Below are 21,461 nucleotides of genomic sequence, written 5' to 3' on the forward strand. Positions count from 1 at the left end.
GCAAATATTGATACCAACAGTCAACTTGGAAAAGTTAAAGCAGCTGTCAGACATGCTGTCATTCTTGAATTATTAATCATGTGCTTTAGGAGGACACAAACATCCTATAAAAAAAAAGCTATCTGTTCTTATGACACAGGAAACATAACAATTATACATATTAATGTAACAGATTTTTAAACTGTAATTACATGGGGCTGTTTCACACAAGGCCTAGATTTGGAACAGAGTATCAACGAATGCTCTCTCATAACAGCAGAGCCATATTCATTCCCCTGGACTTAGCTGTAACAGCCAGTACTGCTGATAAAAAGAAGTAAATTAGTTTCTGAAAGGAAAACATGACATGGTCATAGAAACAAAGCAAGTCATTTATAGACAACTGCTTGCATTAAAATACGTTGTCAGTTAGCCTCTAAGCACTGCAAGAGCTGGGAATAAGGCCCGAACTGTGACTCTTGCCAATGGTGTGCTGTTAGCTCCACAGTGATACCTGTACTGTCCTTTATTCCCTAGAGCTGCTGAAGCAGCTTCCTCTGTCCCCTACACTTGCTTTTTGCTTTCTCCTTTTCCAGTAGTTGCTAGTACTTTTTGCTTTTTCCCCTTTTCTAGGGTTGATTTTGCCTCTTCACCCCCTTTTACCCCATGACAGAGCTGCCATTACCCAGGCAGGCAGGTAGGCAGGCAGGCAGTGAAAAGAGCTGCAGCCCAGCTGCTAGATAAAAGTGAGGTGCCTTCAGCACCGCAGCACCAGTACCAGGACCTCCCTTAGGCCCTGCAGGCCGCTGCCATCCCCCATGGCAGTTCCCAGCACTGCCATGAATATGCTGGACATCTAACAACAATATTTATTAACAATATTCACTAAATTGGTAAATTCATAACAGAATAGATTCTGGGACTGTAAGATTCGGTTACTGGTTTTATCACTGACCTATTGCCTATTTTTTAGCTCATTTTATTTCCATCAGGTGGAAAGGCAGAGTGAAGCCTTGAAACAGTAAATTACTTGCAAAGGGCACTGTAGTCTGTCACCAAAAATTAATGACTGCGCTGTGTGAATGCCATTGCTAAGCACAACAGCAGAAGGATCAAAACAATTTCAAATAAGGTAAGATATGATGTGAGCAGACAGCTACACTGCTGATTCAAATTTGTACCTAGATCTATAGCTCTTTTAGGAGACCAGAGTGCTTTGTCGAGATATAATACCTAATTTTGACCTATTTATTCACAAGTTCAACTACATAGTCAGCTGTTCTACCCCGAGTCACCAGACTCACATTAAAACTGCTACAAAGTGAGCTCAGTCAAGACGTTAATTGCACGATACCCCGTGGAGCACCAATAAAATAAAGCTTGAGTCTGCTGGCATACTTCTTAGGTTAGAAAATTACTTTTTATTTAGAACTCACCAGACTGTTCTTAACTACTCAAGATTGTGCAGTGTATTTTAGAGAGTATTCTTAAAATGTTGAATGCCTCAAACCAATTATAAGTTCACTTTCTGTACCTTCCATAAAATTAACAGCACTCCAGAACATAGAAAAGTAAAAATTTAACAAACCTTCCTGTTTCCTTGCTTCTTCTAAGCTCCTCTGCATTGTTAGTTTCATATCTTCATCCTCTTCACTATCTGAACCTTGAGTGAACAAATGAAATATAAATTACACATTGTTCCTAATAAACAAGTTAACAGTCCCCTCTTGCATTTCTCTTACTGTAACAGCATTGCAGGTTGGATTTAAAGAAATACCCTTATGAACTGAAAATTAAAAACACATTATAGAGATTGTTTAAAACAGTAACACAAGACAGTTATTTTTCCACTTATCTTCTTCCCTTTCTACCCAAAATCTAGGCAGACTACCTCAATTTTCTGTTATTTTGGAGTGGTAACAAGGAATAACAGATGCAGAAGCTACTGTTATAGTGTCTACTGCATTCCCTTTTTTTAACAGTTATGGAAGAAAAGAATACACTCTGCAAGGCTTTAATTATAGGAAGAAGTGCTGTAGCGTGTTTCTGCTTATACACGACCTTAGCTGGATCTCCTTGTCTAAATACGTCATTGGAGCATAACAACTCAACTGAGCAGTGCGACTCAGCAGATGTTGTTCAAGTCTCAGAGAAGAAAAAAGCTGATACACTTAAATTGGTAACTCATAGTAGCCAAGCCCAGCCAAAAATCCACCACCCTTCTCTTTCTAAATAACACTCTTCATGAGGCTGGTTTCCAGCACCAGAATGACATCTCTATTTTGAAGTAAGGGCTGGTGTATCTAAGGTGGGGGTTTTTTTTCATTTGTTTTCAACAGAGCCTCAGCAAATTGCAGTTTAAAAAAATTAACAAGTCACTGACTCATATTTTGTATTCAATGTTCTGCTACAGGATATGCTATTTTGGGAAATGGTCTCTGTAATGAGGTCTTACAGTATTTGCAATCAACTAGGTGTCCTATGGTCATACCAACAGAAGCACTTCCCTTGGAGTCATCACGTGTATTAGCACACTAATGTTCTTCTGATGATGTTTACTGGCAAAGAACATTCTCATATGGGTGTCCAATTTACTGACTGGGTGATTAAATGACCTGAGTTAGGTATTTGAAGCAATAGACACACTGTCTAAAGTTTGTTTTCAAGCCTGATACATGTATCATGTTTGAACAGCAATGTCCCTATCTTTCCCCATTGCAGGAACACAGACTCCAACAGCTAGTATCAAACAGATTAGGAGCCCACAAAGATGCCAAAAACTATCTTTCTCCAGTCACTTGGCAGACTTACTGTGAATCCTTTTAGGAGCTGCCTATTATCTTTGTGTGGTGTTTTTTTTTTTTTTTTACTTCCAAAGCAAACAATGTAAAGAAGAAAAATCCACAGTAACCCCCAAAATGTCATTATGATCACTTAGGAAAGGGAGGAAGAAAAAATGCAAAGAAAAAGCTTTGCCCATGTGGCTTCTCCCTTACTAACCATCCTTTTAATCTTCCAGCCCAGAAGACATCACAGACTGCTCTAAAGTTCTGTACATGTTAAGAGATGCTTCAAGCAATCACTCCCTAACTCATTCCTAGGCGTAAGTGTAATGAGAAATGAGTTCTTGTGAGCAGTAAGGCATTGTACAAGACGGTCTCTGGTTTGCTACCATTCCAAAGATGTATTAAGAGCACTTTTCTGAATGTTTGTGTGTTTTTTTAGGTGACAACAGAAGATGCTGGCAAACACACAAGGCAGCATCTTCCTATTGGCATCTTGCATAGAAACAGCAGAGGACAGGAGTCAGAAATCCAGGAGTCATGATCTAAAGAAGTCAGCTTTCCTGGAACTGGTTATATCAGTTATCATTCACCACAGAAAAGGCCACGATGGCAACCCACTGACACACTATTAGAAGATAGTGCTTCCCTGACCCAGGCAACAGGCTGTGTTGACACTCATTTGTATCAGAGTATGGCAGAGCAGCAGCCACCTTGACTTTCTTGTCAATGAGCACAGTTATGAATGCTGAAACAGGATTTGTAGATGGAATTATTATTTCAGTTTGTTAGGAAAGTTTAGGATCCATCTCTATGTACTGCAAGCCTCATCTTGCCAAAATGTTTTGCTAGTCACACCACAATTACATCCTTGTAATAACATGTGGTAGACACTCGCATTGGAAGAGCTAGATGCAAACTGGCATGCAAAACAGGGAGACGTTTTTAGAACAAGCTGCCTGTCCCATCATTTATCACTGCACCTGATATGCAGTAACTAAACACCACTTGATAGTTACATCATCAGAAAATGGGTTTGCTTAAGACAACACCAGAACTGTGATACTTGAAAACAATTAGTACTGATGATCTGTCAGTTTGGGGCAGGGAGGAAGGGGAAAATCAGCTCACGAGACCAAACATGAATATGAAGTATGTTAAAAGTCTCATGAGCTACATTCTGCCTTTGCTACTCATGATTTGCAAGACTTCTCTTCCTTCTACCTGAATTAATGTACATTCAGTTTCCCATGAAGGCAGTTGCTGGATTCTCTGAAACCTGAGAGCTGGCGAAAGTTAACCTTCTCAGAAGCTAACAAAGAGACAAGTCTTAAGCAGATTTTCATGCAAAGGTTTGTCTGTATCAAATTATACCGAGACTTTCCTTATCCAAAACAAAAAGCTTTTATCAGTGTTTCCCCTTGCCCCCACCCTACTCAAACTTGCACAGAGAAATGACTAAAATGCACAACAGCAGTAAAGATGAGAATTTTAAGATGTTCTGATAGGGCGTGATGAGAATCGGGAATAACACTGTAACAGTCAGAATAAAAGCAGTCTGCAGGCAAAAGTCCCAGGCAGAAATGTTCCAGCAAACACAGGACAGGGTACAGGAATTCAGTCAGCTTCCTTTAGGGGCTAGACAGCAAGAACTGTTAGTGTGGAACTCATCAACCAAAGAGAATGAAAGGCCAACTGATGTATTTTTCAAGTTACAAGACACCATGCTGCTTTTCTGCATTGGACAAGTCATTGTGCTTGATCTAACATTGCCCATAGCATGTCTGTACCCTGTGACTGTGGCAAGGGCCATTGATGATTCCAAAGTCAGAGAAACACCCGAGAAGCATCTAGTAGGAAACAGCCCTCACACAAAAAGGTGTTGGGAGCATTAGCTCATCTGAAGTGCATCTATACCAATGCATGGAGTATGAAGAACAAACGGGGAGCCTGAAGACATGATACAACAGGAAAACTATTACATAGTGGCCATCACAGAAATGTGGTGGGATACCTCCCACGACTAGAGTGCCACAATTGATGGCTACAAGCTCTTCAGGAGGGTCAGACAGGGAATGGGAGGCAGTGGGGTGGCCCTGTATGTTAAGGGCTGTTATGAATGTTCAGAACTTACGTATAGTGATGAAGGGGTTGAGAGTTTTTGGATCAGGTAAGGGGCAAGGCCAATAAGACTGATCTTGCTGTGGGAGTCCGCTACAGGCCTCCCAACCAGAGTAGTGAGGCAGACAAAACATTCTATAAGCACTTGGAAGAAATCTTGCCATCACCTGCTGTTGTTGGGGACTTCAACTGCCCAGGTATCTGCAGGAAATACAACACAGTAGAGAGAGAACAAACTAGGAGGTTCCTGTAATGTGTGGAGGATAACTTCCTAACAAAACTGGTAAGTGAACCGACCAGGGAGAGTGCCCTGCTGGACCTCTTGGTTGTGAGCAGAGAAGGTCTTGTGGAGTATGTGGCAGTTGGAGGTCATCTGGGGAACAGTGACCATGAAATCATTAAGTTCTCTATTCACAGAGATGTTAGGAGGTGGGACAGCAAAACTGACACTTTGGAATTCCAACTGGCAGACTTTGACTTGCTTAGAATCATAGAATGGTAGGGTTGGAAGGGACTTTTAGAGATCATCTAGTCCAACCCTCCTGCAGAAGCAGGTCCACACCCTCCCTGGGCAGCCTGTGCCAGGGCTCCCTCACCCTCACAGTGAAATAGTTTTTTTTCTTATGTTTATACGGAACTTTTTGTGTTCCAGCTTCATCCCATTACCCATTGTCCTCTTACTAGATACTATTGAAAAAAGGGATGTTCTAACCTCCTGACACCCACCATTTAGATATTTTTAAATATTAATAAGATCCTCCCTCAGTTTCCTCTTTTCTAGACTAAACAGCTCCAGTTCCCAGTCTTTCCTCATATGAAAGATGTTCCAGTCCCCTGATCATCTTGGTGACTCTGCCCTGGACTCTCTCCAGAAGTTCCCTGTCCCTCTTCAGTTGGGGAGCCCAGAACTGGACACAGGACTCCAGATGAGACCTCACCAGGGGAGAGGAGAGGGGGAGAAGAACCAGCCTCGACCTGCTGGCCACACTCTTCTTGATGGATCCCAGGATGCCATTGGCCTTCTTGGCCACGAGGGCACATTGCTGGCTCATGTTCAGTTTATTGTCAACCAGGACTCCCAGGTCTCTCTCTGCAGAGCTGCTCTTCAGCAGGTCAATCCCCAGCCTGTACTGGTGCATGGGGTTGTTTTTCCCCAGATGCAGGACTCTGCACTTGTCCTTGTTGAACCTCATGAGGTTCCTCTCTGCCCAACTCTCAAGCCAGTCGAGATCCTGCTGAATGGCAGCACAGCCTTCTGGGGAATCAGCCAGTCCTCCCAGTTTGGTGTCATCAGCCGACTTGCTGAGGGTTCCTCAGTCCCCTCATCCAGGTTGTTGATGAAGATGTTGCACAAGACTGGCCCCAGAATCGATCCCTGTGGAACTCCACTGGCCACAGGCCTCCAAATCGATTCTGTGCCATTGATCACCACCCTCTGGGCTCTGTCATTCAGCCTCCTCTCAATCCACCTCACTGTCCACTCATCCAAGCCACACTGCCTGAGCTTTCTGATGAGGTTGTTATGGGAGACGGTGTGAAAAGCCTTGTTAAAGTCAAGGCTGCTCCCCCCTCATCTAGCCAGCTGGTTATGCACTCATAGAAGGATATCAGATTGGTCAAACAGGATTTCCCCTTGGTGAAGCCATGTTGACTCCCCCTGATAACCATCTTATCCTTCATATGTTCAGTGATAACATTCATGATGAGTTGTTCCATCAGTTTTCCAGGGATGGAGGTGAGGCTGATAGGCCTGTAGTTTCCTGGGTCCTTCTTCTTGCCCTTTTTGAAGACTGGTGTGACATTGGCCTTTCTCCAGTCTTCAGGCACTTCACCTGTCCTCCATGATTGTTCAAAAATGATGGAGAGAGGCTTAGCAATCACATCAGCCAGCTCCCTCAGCACTCTAGGATGCATCCCATCAGGACTTTGAGCTTTAAGCTTGGCCAACAAGTCTTTAACCTCTTCCACCCAGGGCAAGTCCTCTGCTGTCCTGGCCATCCTGTTACCCTTGCCAGACTGGGCTTCCCGAGGGTCAGTCTTGGCCATAAAGACTGAAGCAAAGGCGGCATTCAGTACTTTGGCCTTCTCTGCATCCTCAGACACCAGGGCACCCTCAGCATTTAGCAGCGGGCCCACATTACCCCTGGCCATCCTTCTGTTGCTGATGTACTTGAAAAATGCCTTATTGCTGTCCCTAACATCCTTGGCTAAATGTAATTCTAGAAGGGCTCTAGCCTTCCTAGTTGCACCCCTGCATGCCCTGGCGATGTTCCTATACTCTGCCCAAGAAGCCAGCCCCTGTTTCCACCTCTCATAGATGGCTGCTTTCTGCCTGAGTTGTCCCAGTAGATCCTTGCTCATCCACGGGGATCTCCTCCCTCCTCTTCATAGAATCATAGAATAGTAGGGGTTGGAAGGGACCTTTAGAGATCATCTAGTCCAACTCCCCTGCAGAGGCAGGTTCCCCTAGATGAGGTTGCATAGGAACATGCAATTTGGGACACACTGATCCTGGGCTTGGAGGAAGAGGTGCTTGAAGACTGACCAGCTCTCTTGGGCAGTTCTACCTTCTAGGATCTTATTCCGTGAAATCTATCCAAGCAAGTCTTTGAAGAGGCTGACTTTGGCCTCTTCAAAGACCTGCTTGGATGGATCTCTTAGGATAAGATCCTAGAAGGTAGAACTGCGCAAGAGAGCTGGTCAATCTGGTTTAGGAGGTTAGAGCTGGTTTAAGAGGTTACTTGACAGAATGCCTTGGGAGTCAGTTTTGAAGGGTATAGGAGTCCAGGAAGGCTGGACACTTTTTAAGGAGGAAATCTTAAAGGCCCAGGAACAGGTCATCCCCATGTGCCACAAAACAAGCCAGAGGCACTGATGTGGCTGAATGGGGAGATTTGGTTTAAAATCAGGGAGAAATAGTGAGTTTATGGCCTCTGGAAGAAGGAGTGGATCACTCACATGGAGTACAGGAACATTGTTAGGTTATGGAGGGAGTTAATAAGAAGGTCAAAATCCCAGCTAGAAGTCAAGCTGGCTTTAGAGGTAAAGGGTAATACGAAAAGTTTCTGTAAATATATTAACAATAAAAGAAAGACCAGGGAGAGCCTCCATCCCCTATTAGATCCAGAAGGAAATTTGGCAACAAAAGATGAGGATAAGGCTGAGGTGCTTAATGCCTTCTTTGCCTCAGTCTTTAGTTAATAGGAGCATTTCCACTGCGGAAAGTCACTCCCCCATAAGCCAAGACACGGGGGCAAGGAGCAAAATGTCCCCCGCTACAGTTCAGGAGGAGGTCAGTGACCCACTGCTCCACACTGATGTGCGCAAGTCTATGGGGCCGGATGGGGTACATCCTAGAGTGCTGAGGGAACTGACAGGGGTGCTCAACAAGCCACTGTCCATCATTTATCAGCAGTCCTGGCTGACTGGGAAGGTCCCATCTGATTGGAAGTCAGTCAATACAACACCCATATATAAGGAACAGAAAGATTATCTGGGAAATTATAGGCCTGCCAGTTTGACTTCAGTGCCTGGGAAGCTGATGGAGCAGATCATCCTAAGTCCTATTATGCAGCACATGCAGGACAACCAGGTGATCAGGCCCAGTCAGTATGGGTTTATGAAGGGCAAGTCCTGTTTAAAATACCTGATCTGTTGAATAGGATGACCTGTTTGCTGGATGAAGGAAAGGCTGTGGATGTTGTCTACCTTGACTTTAGTAAGCCAGTGCTACAGGCCTGGGGAGGAGTGGCTGGAAAGTTGCCAGGCAGAGAGGGACCAGCAGTGTGCCCAAGTGGCCAAGAAGGCCAATGGCATCCTGCCCTGTATCAGGAACAGTGTTCTCAGCAGGAGGAGGGAGGTGATCATTCCCCTGTATTCGGCTTTGATGAGGCTGCAACTCGAATACTGTGTCCAGTTTTGGGCCCCTCTCTACAAGAAGGACACTGAGGTGCTGGAGAGGATCCAGAGCTGGGCTGTCAAGCTAGTAAAGGATTTGGAGCATGTCTCCTATGAGGAATAGCTGAGGGATCTGGGGCTGTTTAGCCTGGAGAAAAGAAGGCTCAGGAGAGACCTTATCACTCTCTGCAACTACCTGAAAGGAAGTTGTTGCGAAGAGGGGGCCAGTCTGTTCTCCCTACTGACAAGCAATAGAAAAAGAAGAAATAGCCTCAAGTTGCACCAGTGGAGGTTCAGGCTGGATCTGAGGAGGAATTTCTTTCCTGAAATGGTTGTCAGGCATTGGAACAGGCTGCCCAGGGAGGTGCTGGAGTCACTGTCCCTGGAGGTGTTTAAGAGATAGGTGGATGTTGCACTTAGCAAAATGGTTTAGTGGTTGATAGGGCTGGGACAAAGGCTGGACTCCACGATCTTAAAGGTCTCTTCCAGCCAAAATGATTCTATGATTCTATAGCTGAACTCTGCTCTCTCAGAAATCTTCCACTCCACTTGACAATATACTCCATCACAGAATGGGTGAGGTTGGCAGGGATTGCTGGAGGTCATCTTGTCCAGCCTCCCCTGCACAAGCAGGATCATACACAACTAGTTGCACAGGACTATGTCCAGGTGGCTGGACTTGAGAGCTGACAATTTGACAGTTATGGCCTTACCAGTGTTGAGTAGAGGCAAAGGACCTCATTTCCCTCAACTTCCTCCTAACTTGGTGTCCACCAGGATGCCCAGGTCCTTTTCTGCTAAGCTGTTTTACGGCTGGCTGATCCTTGGTCAGCATACATCAGTGCTGTGGATTGTTCCTCTCCAGGTGCAAGACCTTGCACTTATTGAATTTCATGAGGTTCCTGTCAGCCCATTTCTTCCCTGTCAGGGTTCCTCTGGACAGCAGCACAAACTCTGGTGTTATCACCTGCCACTCCCAGTTTTGTATCATCAGCAAACCTGCTGAGGTACGCTCTGCCCCATCATCTAGGTCTTTAGGGGAGACACAAAACTGGACCAGAGCTGGAATTGACTCCTGGAGTCACTGGTAACTGCCTCCAACTAGGCTTCATACCACTGATCACCATGTTCCATATACTGCTGGTACTGCTGACATCATCTGATGATGAAGAGTAAATAAAAAAGTTTAATTTGGAGAAATCAGGTATGTCCTATCTCTCCTGTTAAAACAGCACTCTAGGGTCAGAAGAAAAGGAATTTGCTAGTTTCTCAGAGATCTTAAGGACTCTTCTGTAGTACGTTGTGTTAATTAAATAATAGTAAGAAACTCTTGACCATACTTATTCTCTCAGTGAAATCCTCCTGCTCACTATTGTCCTCATATGTTGAAATTTTTTTGCTGAAAGAACAAAAAACCAGGCCAAGAAAACAAATTCTGGAGGAATACAGAGCTCAGAAAGATTAACCTCATAGATAGAAACATCGTGAGACTCTCAGAGAAACCTGCTCTGGGAAGAGACTAGTAAACCGCGACAGAATGCAAGCGCCACCCACTGTCCTGACATCGAAGTGCCACAGCTTGAATTTGGCTTAGCAGCCCACATGGCTCAGCATAATTCCATCTCTGGATTTGACAACCTTCTCTTGCACCATCCTTAGTTACCATTATCCCCTTAACTTTCATCAGCTTTACCAGTTCTTCTGTCTCACCAAAGACTCAATTTCCCTTCCCCAGCCTTAGTCCTTGCAGTCTCACGCCCTACCTCCACATCTCTCTCACATGTTACTCAAAAGACTAAGAGAAGGAATTTCCGATGTCATGTGCCTCTTTCCCATCCCCATGTACAGGGATATTAATATCACACTTCACTATCTCTCCAACCATTGACATTTTCCTTCCACAGTTGATGTCTGAAGGTTTAGTGCCATCTTACCTTAAGGATATCATTAAAGTTACCTCATTTAAGAGCCTAGTAACTACTTAGCCAGAAACTTCAGATCAGTACCTGTCCCTAATCAGCAATTACATTCAGTATGTATGATCACGCTGCCTTTAAAACACTGTTACTTGCCTTCCAGAATCCTTTCCTTTATTCCCTCTTCAAAATGTCCCTGGAGGATCCTCCTCAGTACTTATTGCTCTAATCTCCATTTCTTCATTAAGGTAACATCATCTGTAAATGCAAGTACAGCTGTTCTTTACTGAGGGTTCACAAATGCACAAGGCTTCTCTTCCTCCATGTAAACTAAAGCTTCACCCTCTATATCTCTCCCTACAGATGCTCATGCATTTGTTCATTCAAGTGTAGCACAGCTAAAAATAAAGCTCTCGATCCTCACTCTCCTTCAATTGCATTTTTTCGGAAGCTGTACCCAATACCATGATTCACTCAGATGATCACTCAGACTTTCATTTAACCTTCATCTTAGAGATCTCCAAAATTCACAACCAGAGTAAACTACACCTCCAGTACTCTTTTTTGTATCATCTGAGTGGTGAGGTCTTCTCAGTTCATCCACTTGCCTACAATTCTTTCTCAGACTCACTTAGGTCTTACTACATGGCTGCCTCCCTAGGGCATACACATACGTTCAAAGATGCACACAAGACATACCACTGGCAAACCCAAACCAGTAACGACTTACACAAGGTTCCAAGTCACGGATGACTTTCTTATTTGCTGGTGCAATAGGCCACGGCCACTGCAATCACAGTGTAAATAAAGGAACAGGTTCTTACTAGAGTAACTAACATTCATGAGTAATTTACTAGAGTAACTATCATACATGGTGCATCACACTGCAGATGCTCATGCCGATCCCATTCAGTCTCTTTAGACAGTGGGGGTTGGAGGCTGTGACCCCTCTTTAGTCATTCACAGTCCGTGTTAACTGAAGGTTTGGAAAAAGCAGAGTGTGAGGTCAGATGTGGTATTCAATAGGACTCAACACATATAACTTGACTATTGAGAAGGCAAGTAATTATTCTCAACATTTTCTGTAAAGTAATTCCTAACTCCTCTTAAATTCTTTTGTTGACTGTACATATCCCAAAAAGCTTTTAGCTGAGTGGGAGCTAGAAAGCTTAGTAGTATATACATCAGAATGAACTGAAATCCTGCTCTTCCAAATATAAACATACATAGAAAGTTTAGTATGCATTCAGTATTATTTAAACACTCAGGCATCAGCAGCAGATTGAGGAAGGCAGCTGACAACTCCACTTGAGCACAGTGAAAATGAACCTTATAGGTCAGTGGAAGAGGTGGAGTGGCATTTTAAGTTCCTGTCCTTCACCTGCATCTCTCCCAGCCCAGCTACATCTCTAAGATCTACTAACAGCAGCACTACTCTGTCAGTCCAACAGGGGCTCAAACTAGCACCCATCCATCCATTATCTTAAAGATGAGTCTAGACTTTGGCTACTTGGAGAGTCAGTCAACTACCTTTCTCTCTGAAACAGCATCTCTGTTTTTGCAGTTTTAGGGTTTTATTCCGCATTCCCTAACCAGCCTCCTTTCTATTCACAAGACTGACATCCTATTTGGGCTAACTTTTCTATTGCCATAGAAAGAAAAATACTATGTAAATCACTTCTCAACAGGCTGTCTCCACTCAATTAAGTAACAGGTTTATCATTCTTTTTCATGGACACACAAGTCACAAAGACAATCCAAGAATCTCACCTGTAATTAGTACTTAACATCAATAGCAAGTATCATCTGCCACACTTTGGGTACAGAAACACAGCAATAAAGAAAGTGTATATTAACTCACATGAACACAGAGAGCAAAGTCTGCTGCTATTTGGCAGACATAGTACATCACTACACCATTGATTCTGATAGTCTCATGAGACAGCCTGGCTCTTTAAAAGAAAGGAAAAGAAATACTTAAAAAACAAATTGTTCCTCTTATAATTAGAAGAGTCTGTCTGTTTGAACATGACAGAGAAATACAGTTAAGCGAAAGCCATCAACTTCTACAAAAGCCACTTTTGTCAACAAACAAGTTGTGGCATTCCCTTCAGTGTCAGGACGGTATCCTGGTGTTGGATGGGATAAAGTTCATTTTCTTCCTGGTAGCTGGTACAGGGCTGTGTTTTTGATTTATGCTGAGAATGTTGATAACACTGGGATGTTCTGGCGATTGCTGAGTGGTACTTGCACAGTGTCAAGGACTTTTCTGCTTCTCACCCTGCCCTGTCAGCAAGTAGGCTGGGGGGGGCACAAGAAGCTGAGAGGAAGTATGGCCAGAACAGTTGACCTGAACTAGGCCAAAGAGGCTATTCCATACCACAGAACATCATGCCTAGTATAGAAACTGGGGGGAGCTGGTGGGGAGGGCATCAGCCAGCAGGTGGTCAGCAATTATCTTGGGCATCACTTGGTTCAGGGTTTTTTTTTTTTTCTTCTTGGGTTTTAATTTCTCTCTAAATAAGTATTTATTTTAATAACTATTATTACAATACTGTTGTCATTATTATAGTTTATTTCATTTTAATTATTAAACTGTTCTTCTCTCAACCCACAAGTCTTACCTTTTTTCCCCTGATTCTCCTTTCCATTCCACTGGGGAAGGGGTGGGCAGTGAGCAAGTTGCTGCACAGTCCTTAGTCACTGTCTGAGCCTAAACCACAACAGGTAGGTAGGATGGTCCCTAACTTACCCACCAGCTTTCACGACTAGATATTGTTTAAAGACAGACAAAGGAATCATGTTGGGGTTTTTTTTGCATGCTACAAACTTTCCTTTGCAAAGGAATTAAAGAGACACTAAAAACTTTTATCTTCTACCCTTCTCAAACCTCTCAACTAACACACATCAACCTCCCATCATGTCTTGCACCTTCAGCGTAAGAAAAAAACCCACTCCTGTATTTATCAACTCAGGTTTAGCAGCAGAAGAGAGCATGTAAGAATTAATATCTTGCCTACTCTTCTCATACCTGAAGGGAAATCCATGCATTCACCACAGCTCATGGTCTCCTAAGGCTGATATCATACTGTTGATATCGTATTGCAACATCCATGGCAATTTTTACTTATTTTAAAATGCATGCACATACCATAGTTCCCACAGCAGTTCTGCTGACATGGTGAAACAGTTCACAAGGTGAAACTGTCAGTGATTGCCACAATCCAGCAGCTCACAAGCTAATGATAGCTCTGTGATTCGGGGAAACAGTTTTTTCATTTTGAAGCTCATCCAATACCAACAACTGTATTAAAAATATTTCTCACTTCTTTCTCCCACCAGAATAATAGCCATAGGCTTGAGAAAGTTACAAAGCAAGTGATTCTTGTCTCTATTTCCTTACGTTCAGCTGCACTCTGTAACAGGACAACAGGTTATATCAGGCTATGATACATTGCCTGACTTAGTCTCAAGCTCTCCCATACTGGTCTCACCCACACTAGGACTTGCAAATGCTTGCTGATGCTGAGCCTCACAGTCAATGTGTATTATGCAGTGGCTTTACTTTTTGAAGAAAAAAAGCAAACCAACTTGATAGACTCCTGGTAATTACACCATCGCACTATGCAGCAAACAGGCCTATTATCAAATCTGAATTTTCTAATGTCCTGTTTTCATACAGAAACAGAAGAGAGCTCTCGCTATCTGGGTGCCCCCCTAACACTGACTGGAGAAGCCAAGGATGGCTCAAGAAAGTTCTGTCCCTTAAAAGCGTGCAAGCAGCCAAAAGATTCATGCACAATTCTATTACTTTCCTGATCAAAGTTGGCATTTTTGGTGTTTTTTTTTAATAGAATAAAAACATGCATAACTTAAGTGGGATGCAAAATTATCAGCCAGCCAGCAAGTTAAGTTTGAGACCTCTCAGCAGTGCCAATCATCAAAATAGTAACTTAAATATTAATGTAGCAAGGAACATTGAAAAAAAGGTTAGATGAGGCAGCTTTTGAAAGCAAGAGCAATAAAAACTTAGCATATAATTTACAGACAGAAAATGGTTAGATCAAAGTCATCATTTCTGAGGCAGTATACCCCAGTGAATGAAGTTACACTAGCAGAACTAACTAGGCAGGGAACTTGAATACCCTTACATAGGAAAAGTCATCCCCCTCTCCTCACCATCCCATTGTCAAGTCACACAACAAACTCTACAGGAAAGGAAGCCTCCTACAGCCAAATTAACTGAAATTGACTGCTTGCAAGTTACAGTTGTGTTCCAACTCTTCCTCCTTAAAACATGCAAAGGTCCTGAAGCAAAAAAAATCCCTCCCACGTGAATCCATAGCTATAGTTACGATGGCATTAGAAGAGATGTATCAATCTAGGAATTTCAATATGCTCTATGAAGAAAACCTTTGCAGTGGGAATGCCATGATTCAGTGTATAGTTTTATGGGTAACTGTGGAAAAAAGTAATCTTCCCCCAAGCAAAATGAACTCCACTTGTCAGTGACAGTTCTGTAACTAGACCAAGAAATTTTACTGGTATGGCTGCTTCTGGCTGGGAATCACTTCTCCATAATCCAGCTGAAAAATGTAGCCCAACAAACACCTGAGGTGGCCAGAAAACTGTATAAGCACCTTTGCCATGTAAAAAGTGCATAAATCAATTCCAACTCACCACAGATTTTTTTTTTTCAGGAAACCATTGAATTACTCTTTCTTTTTCCCTTTAGTCAATCAATGTCTATTTGCCATTCAGGGCCAGTAGACAAACATTCATGGCAGAACAGCAGCACCATGTGATAGCTCTCATACGTCTGCATCAAGGCTAGCAGGGTGTTTTTCTGAACACCAGGATTTTTAGGGCTAATTCGGAAACAACTTTCTGTACAACAGTCCCAAAACCACAAGAAGCAGCTAAAAAAGCAGTAATATTTCTACAGAAAAACACCAGGTCTTTTAAGAAAACTGCTTAAAGGAATTTTTTAATACCAAGAAGTATTAGAACTCAGCTCAGGTATCCTTTGCACAAAAACGAGCTGGCTCAAACCTCTCTGATGATCCTACATAAAAAGTGTGACTGTTTTAGTGTGCCATCAATCAGAAGATGGTATTCTAGCAAACTTAAAAGCTATCATCGACAGTTTTCCTCCCAATAGATATGTGAACCATGTGCCACTGTGATCTATAAGTGCGCGGGAAGCAGCCAGGAGGACAATCAGAGTTAAAATAGGCAGAGGTCTTTTTGGAAATAATGATGCTGTAGCAGAGTCATGTATGTTTCAGACCCAGAACAAAATCAAGCAAAACAGATAGTATAAATTGACAAATATGCACACCAAAGTGCTTAAAACAGCTTCTCTTTGTCTAGAAAGGAGCTTTCAGACTGAAAAAAAAGAATCAGGGAGGACAGAGTTTGTTATGTTGAATAAAAATGCTTAATTAAGTCTGTTTTGAAAGCTTGCCCCAAGCAAACTTATCTTCTGATCTGTATTTCATTGCAGTACAAGAAGCACCAAGGAACAGCTTGTGTTACCAGCACAAGTGTTCAATTCTTTTATTGGAAAGAACTATCAGTTTAATGGAAAGATTTTGTTTAACGTTTACTTTCTACCTTTTGTGGTGTCTGAAATGCTGTTTAGCAAGGCACACATCATGTCTCCTTTGATGTGGTGAGGATTTAGGATGTGAGCTGACCGCTGGGTCATCTTAAATTGACTTTCCAGTTCCAGGAAGCTTTTGTCTCCAGAAAGTATGGTGAAAGGAATTTGCTTGGGCAGGTGCTCATCCAGACGACCAGCCTGTATGGAAACAAATTACAGTGTTGAACTGAGACAATGTTTTTATCTCATGGGGTTTGGCTAGCTTTTTGCAAGACAGATCTTCATAGGAAAGCCTACAGAAACTCTCTTCTGCTCTTACGGACTGATGCCTATTATACCACTGTGAAAGGTATAATTTCAACAATTTGACATTGCATTCATCCTATACATATAACACCAGATATCGGAAATGGCCACCAGAATGGCTACCAGTACAGATGGAGCATAGAACAAATTCCTAAACAGCAGCATTTCAGAACCATCTCCACATAAAACAAGTCATCTGTGAAGAGCATTTTAAAAAATCCAAACCTGTAATGTAACATAAACACTCCTGCAAAACATGCTTATATAAAAGTACTTGAGAATGTGATTACCTAACTGATAACTATATGAAGAACGTGAGTTCTCATGGCATTCTAAGTTCCTGTCCTTCACCTGCATCTCTCCCAGCCCAGCTACATCTCTAAGATCTACTAACAGCAGCACTACTCTGTCAGTCCAACAGGGGCTCAAACTAGCACCCATCCATCCATTATCTTAAAGATGAGTCTAGACTTTGGCTACTTGGAGAGTCAGTCAACTACCTTTCTCTCTGAAACAGCATCTCTATTTTTGCAGTTTTAGGGTTTTATTCCGCATTCCCTAACCAGCCTCCTTTCTATTCACAAGACTGACATCCTATTTGGGCTAACTTTTCTATTGCCATAGAAAGAAAAATACTATGTAAATCACTTCTCAACAGGCTGTCTCCACTCAATTAAGTGACAGGTTTATCATTCTTTTTCATGGACACACAAGTCACAAAGACAATCCAAGAATCTCACCTGTAATTAGTACTTAACATCAATAGCAAGTATCATCTGCCACACTTTGGGTACAGAAACACAGCAATAAAGAAAGTGTGTATTAACTTACATGAACACAGAGAGCAAAGTCTGCTGCTTCTCTTCTGGTACCACAACGTGGATGAAGAAAGAAGCATCCAATCCTCTTAAGAGAATTGTAACTTTTGCACTGCACTGGAGGCTTCCAGTTGCTTTGTCCTCCTGAACAGTGCAGAAAAACAAAAAGAGGAAAAATTTAAGATAAAGAAATGTTACCATGAACTAAGAATGCAAGGGGCAAAGGTTAATCTAGTTTTAAACACAGAATTTATTTTGACCAATGTGAAAGATAAAATAAATATATAACCAAAATACCAAAAGAACCCTTGCTCTTCAGTTAGATATTTCATTTTTTGCTTTCTAATGTGATTCTACACAAAGCCTCTTATTCAATTTTATATTATTTTTAATTCTAATCATGAAAAACTTGTGTCTAAACTGATGTGATACTACTGGTGAAAAAAATAACTGCAGGAATTTTATCAATATTATCCCAAAACTTATTACCCGAGAAAATAGTTGGATAATTGAGATTAGCTGAGTAACAAGCTTGCTACAGATTAAAAGACTATCAAGCTGAAACATGTTAAAAGGGGAAGGAAAGGGGCAGCAAGTCTCTCAAGAAGAGGGAAAAACAGAGGAGCTTGCAGTTACTATGACAACGTCAAAGAAACCAAATGGAAGAACAATTTGAAGGGAATGAATACAATTTCATGACATTCCCAACTGCTCAGAAATAATGGGTCTGCAATAGAGAAGAAAAAATGGTTGCTTTATCTGCTTGATGACAGAGTGGCTGCATGTAAGAAAGGATTTTCAATGGAAAATTACAGCAGTCATTGATGACACTTCATGTGAGGGCATGTTAAATTAAGGCTCAAGTGAACAGGCTGCAGAGGATGTGCTCTATTCCAACCTGAATTCTACCCTCAGTCTGACAAAGAAGTAATCTTCATCAGATTTCTCCTGTTGGGTTTGTTGAAGGGTGGCAGAGGGGTGTTGAGGTTTTATTTTGTTTTCCCTTTTCAGCCCAATGGCTATAAGAAGGTACCAAAAATGATCTCAAAGCTTGAAGATTTATTAACAGACTACACACAAATCATGTAGGGGTATCTGTCCATGAGAAAAATGGTACTTGCAAGTTGCTATCTCTTGTGATAACAAGGCCTTGGTCACTGAGATTTGGGAAAGACGTAATCACTAACCCTGACTTTTGGCTGCATAAATGTACATCACAAACATTTGACTGGGACAGCTGGAAACAATGACAGAATTGTGTTTATTGTGGTGGAGCTAGATCACAAATGGGTAAAGGACAACTGAAGATCTGAAAATAGAAACAATATGGAGCTTAGACAATACCATGGAAGAAATCAAAGCAAAGCTAAGGCTGTATTAGCCACAGGAATAACAGAAATAACGCAAAAATATCATATAAAAAAAGGTTTTAAAAACAAAAAAAGTTGTTAAGAGAATCACAGGGGAAAAAAGAGTCAGAGACGGGGATGTTGCTGTATTTTCACAGGCTAAACGAACAATAACAGCATTTACCAAGTAACTCTGTAAACCTTTATTGTAAGAGGGCATCTACAACAATAAACCCAGATGTGTCCAGGAGCCTCCGTGTTCCCAGGCTATATAACAATATAGTCAACACTAATAAACTGCTCAGGTGTTCTCTGATATGAATATGGCCCATTTTAATCTCCATTAACTCTATGGCCTGGGCTTTCCTGTTCAGGTGCTCCAGAGGCCATTCCCAGAGGCAATCTGCAGCAACTCTGATTGGGAAGCAGACCAAGAAGCATCAATATGGGCTGGGCTGTGCCAGCAGGCACCCACATCTGCAAAATCCCTGGATATAGAGTCTTAACTGGCACAGAGGTACCTGGGGGTAAGATCATCCCATCAACAAAGGTTCCTAACAATAGATTAGTAACACCAAGACTGTACTATGGACTATTTCTCTGTCGTAGATCAGAGAAGGGACGTTTCCGACAACACGGTTCAGACATTCTCAGGTTCCATCAATTTTAAAACAGGGTATTTTAACTTTGGAAAACAGTAATAGAACAACAGAAGACCTTGTCATAACAAACAATCTCAAACCACTTAATGACAAAGTAGTTTTCAGTAAATTTAACAGAATAACTGAAAGCAAGTGTTCAAATTCAAATGCAGAAAGATTGCCATAACTGGGAGAAATTATTCTGTACTAAATATTTCTTGATAAAACCCAGCCAGGGTAGCTTTGGACTTCAGATGTCAAACAGGCCTGATGTCTTCAAGTCAGATTCCTAATAACTTTCTTATTTTTATCTGTAGGAGGGGAAAAAAAAAAAAAAAGCTTTCCCAGGGCTAAGTAATTGAATAGCTATAGAAATAAACAGATCTTTGGCAAAATCCACAGCCAAACCCTGAATAAGTCAAGGAGTGTGTGGGTGAAGTCAAATTTGACCAGAAGTCAAGCTGGACAAGACCTCACAAAAGAAAGTAAGACCAAACAACAGGTTGCTCAGCCATATAGAAGAGACAATATAAGCAAATGGAGCACCTAGACTGCAAGTATGAAACAGAAATCCAAGCTGAATAGGAATAATATAAAGCCTCAAAATCAGTATTTTTGGTGGCTTTGTGATGGCACACGGGAATGCTGTTGCTGTACCGAGAGGCCAAAGGCTAGGTACTGACAATCATAGAATGGCAGGGGTTGGAAGGGACCTTTAGAGATCATCTAGTCCAACCCCCCTGCAGAAGCAGGTCAACCTAGATCAGCATGGTACAGAAGTAATGCCTGAGCAGAACAAAAAAAACTGAGAGAAGACCAGAAGATTTGTCCACAGAACTCCTATCAACTCCTAGACTACAGGTCTAGGAGCACAGCTGATTTTTCAAAGACTTTACACTTCAAAAGAAACCCTTGCTCTGCCTTCATCAGGTAACTGGAATATCTGTTCCAAAGACAAGAAAAAAACCCAAGTGATTTGGGCATCAGGCCTTTCTGCTCACCTCAGCAGCATGATAACTCTCAGCTTTGAGGTGTTCTTGACGCTCTTTTAAAGGAAGAGACAGTCAAGGTACAGTGCAATGGTGTTTATGAAGCGTAAAACACATCTGACAATTCCTACAAGTCTGTTGGGATGATGTCAACGTTTCAGGCAATAAATACTTCAACTAGACTTCATCGAAGTATTCAATGTACCATTGGCAAAACTATTATAAAAGGCAGAAAAAAATCCATAATAGTATAAAAAGCACAAGGTGGACAAGAAGTTAGTTCAAGAATAGTCATGTTAGGAAAAGTATCAAGTTAAAGGGATGCTATTCAGAGTTTGCAAGGTGGCTTTCTTAGAAACCCCTGTGAGTTCCATCAAGCACATTGTACCACTACCGCAACCTTCCAGATGCGAGATACACCTATTGATGTACAGGGTGACCAGAGACACCCTTAAGGAGCAAACCAGAGGCAGAACAAAATTCAAGGACAAGAAAGTAAAATCATATATTTTGGAATATAAAAGAAAATAACATTATGCAAAGGACTTGGGAGTTAGAAAGAAAGTAATACTTGAGTACTCTAACTGTCTTGTTAATTATGAAAGCCGAGTATGATACAGCCTAAGTAAGTTTAGTAGGGAAGCCAGAAAGACTCCTAAACTGTTCAGCAATTCTGAAACAATACTCTATCAGGAGTAGTAAGAGCAGAGGAGGTTAAGACTTAAATGGAAAAGTTCCAAAACATTTCTATTACATGGTGCCTGTGACACTGACTTAAGAAGCCCTAGTGACCAGGTTTTTCCTGTTCTTCATCTTCTCAAGGACTCTCTATTCAAGCATACATGGAGACTTGTTAATCTTATCTTCCTATTTCCTCAACTACTTTTTACCTTGAAAGCCCCAGACAAATGTCCCTTGGTTCAGGTTAGCTGGCAGGTGCATGAAAAAGCTTCCCCAGTTGTCCAGATCCACCAGAACTATGTGAGTCATGGTACGCAGGTAGTCAAGATCGGGAAGTTCACCATCTTCAACGGGATAAAAAGGACATGTTTAAAGT

General features: G+C 42.0%; 1 protein-coding gene across 5 annotated transcripts in view; it reads right to left on the bottom strand.

Moving 5' to 3' along the window:
- Positions 1 to 21,461, bottom strand: part of LOC104551079 (E3 SUMO-protein ligase ZNF451) — a 50,024-nt gene that overhangs the window by 1,850 nt on the left and 26,713 nt on the right. For all 5 annotated transcript variants that reach the window (XM_061990501.1, XM_061990500.1, XM_061990499.1 and 2 more), the window contains exons 11-14: positions 21,295 to 21,429; positions 17,439 to 17,569; positions 16,313 to 16,499; positions 1,568 to 1,642 (exon numbers count right to left, since the gene is read on the bottom strand). In XM_061990501.1, coding sequence (XP_061846485.1) covers positions 1,568 to 1,642; positions 16,313 to 16,499; positions 17,439 to 17,569; positions 21,295 to 21,429 — 528 coding nt within the window. The remainder of the gene's footprint in view (positions 1 to 1,567; positions 1,643 to 16,312; positions 16,500 to 17,438; positions 17,570 to 21,294; positions 21,430 to 21,461) is intronic.

This window comes from Colius striatus, chromosome 2, assembly GCF_028858725.1.
Source record: "Colius striatus isolate bColStr4 chromosome 2, bColStr4.1.hap1, whole genome shotgun sequence".
In the NCBI taxonomy this organism is placed as follows: domain Eukaryota; kingdom Metazoa; phylum Chordata; class Aves; order Coliiformes; family Coliidae; genus Colius; species Colius striatus.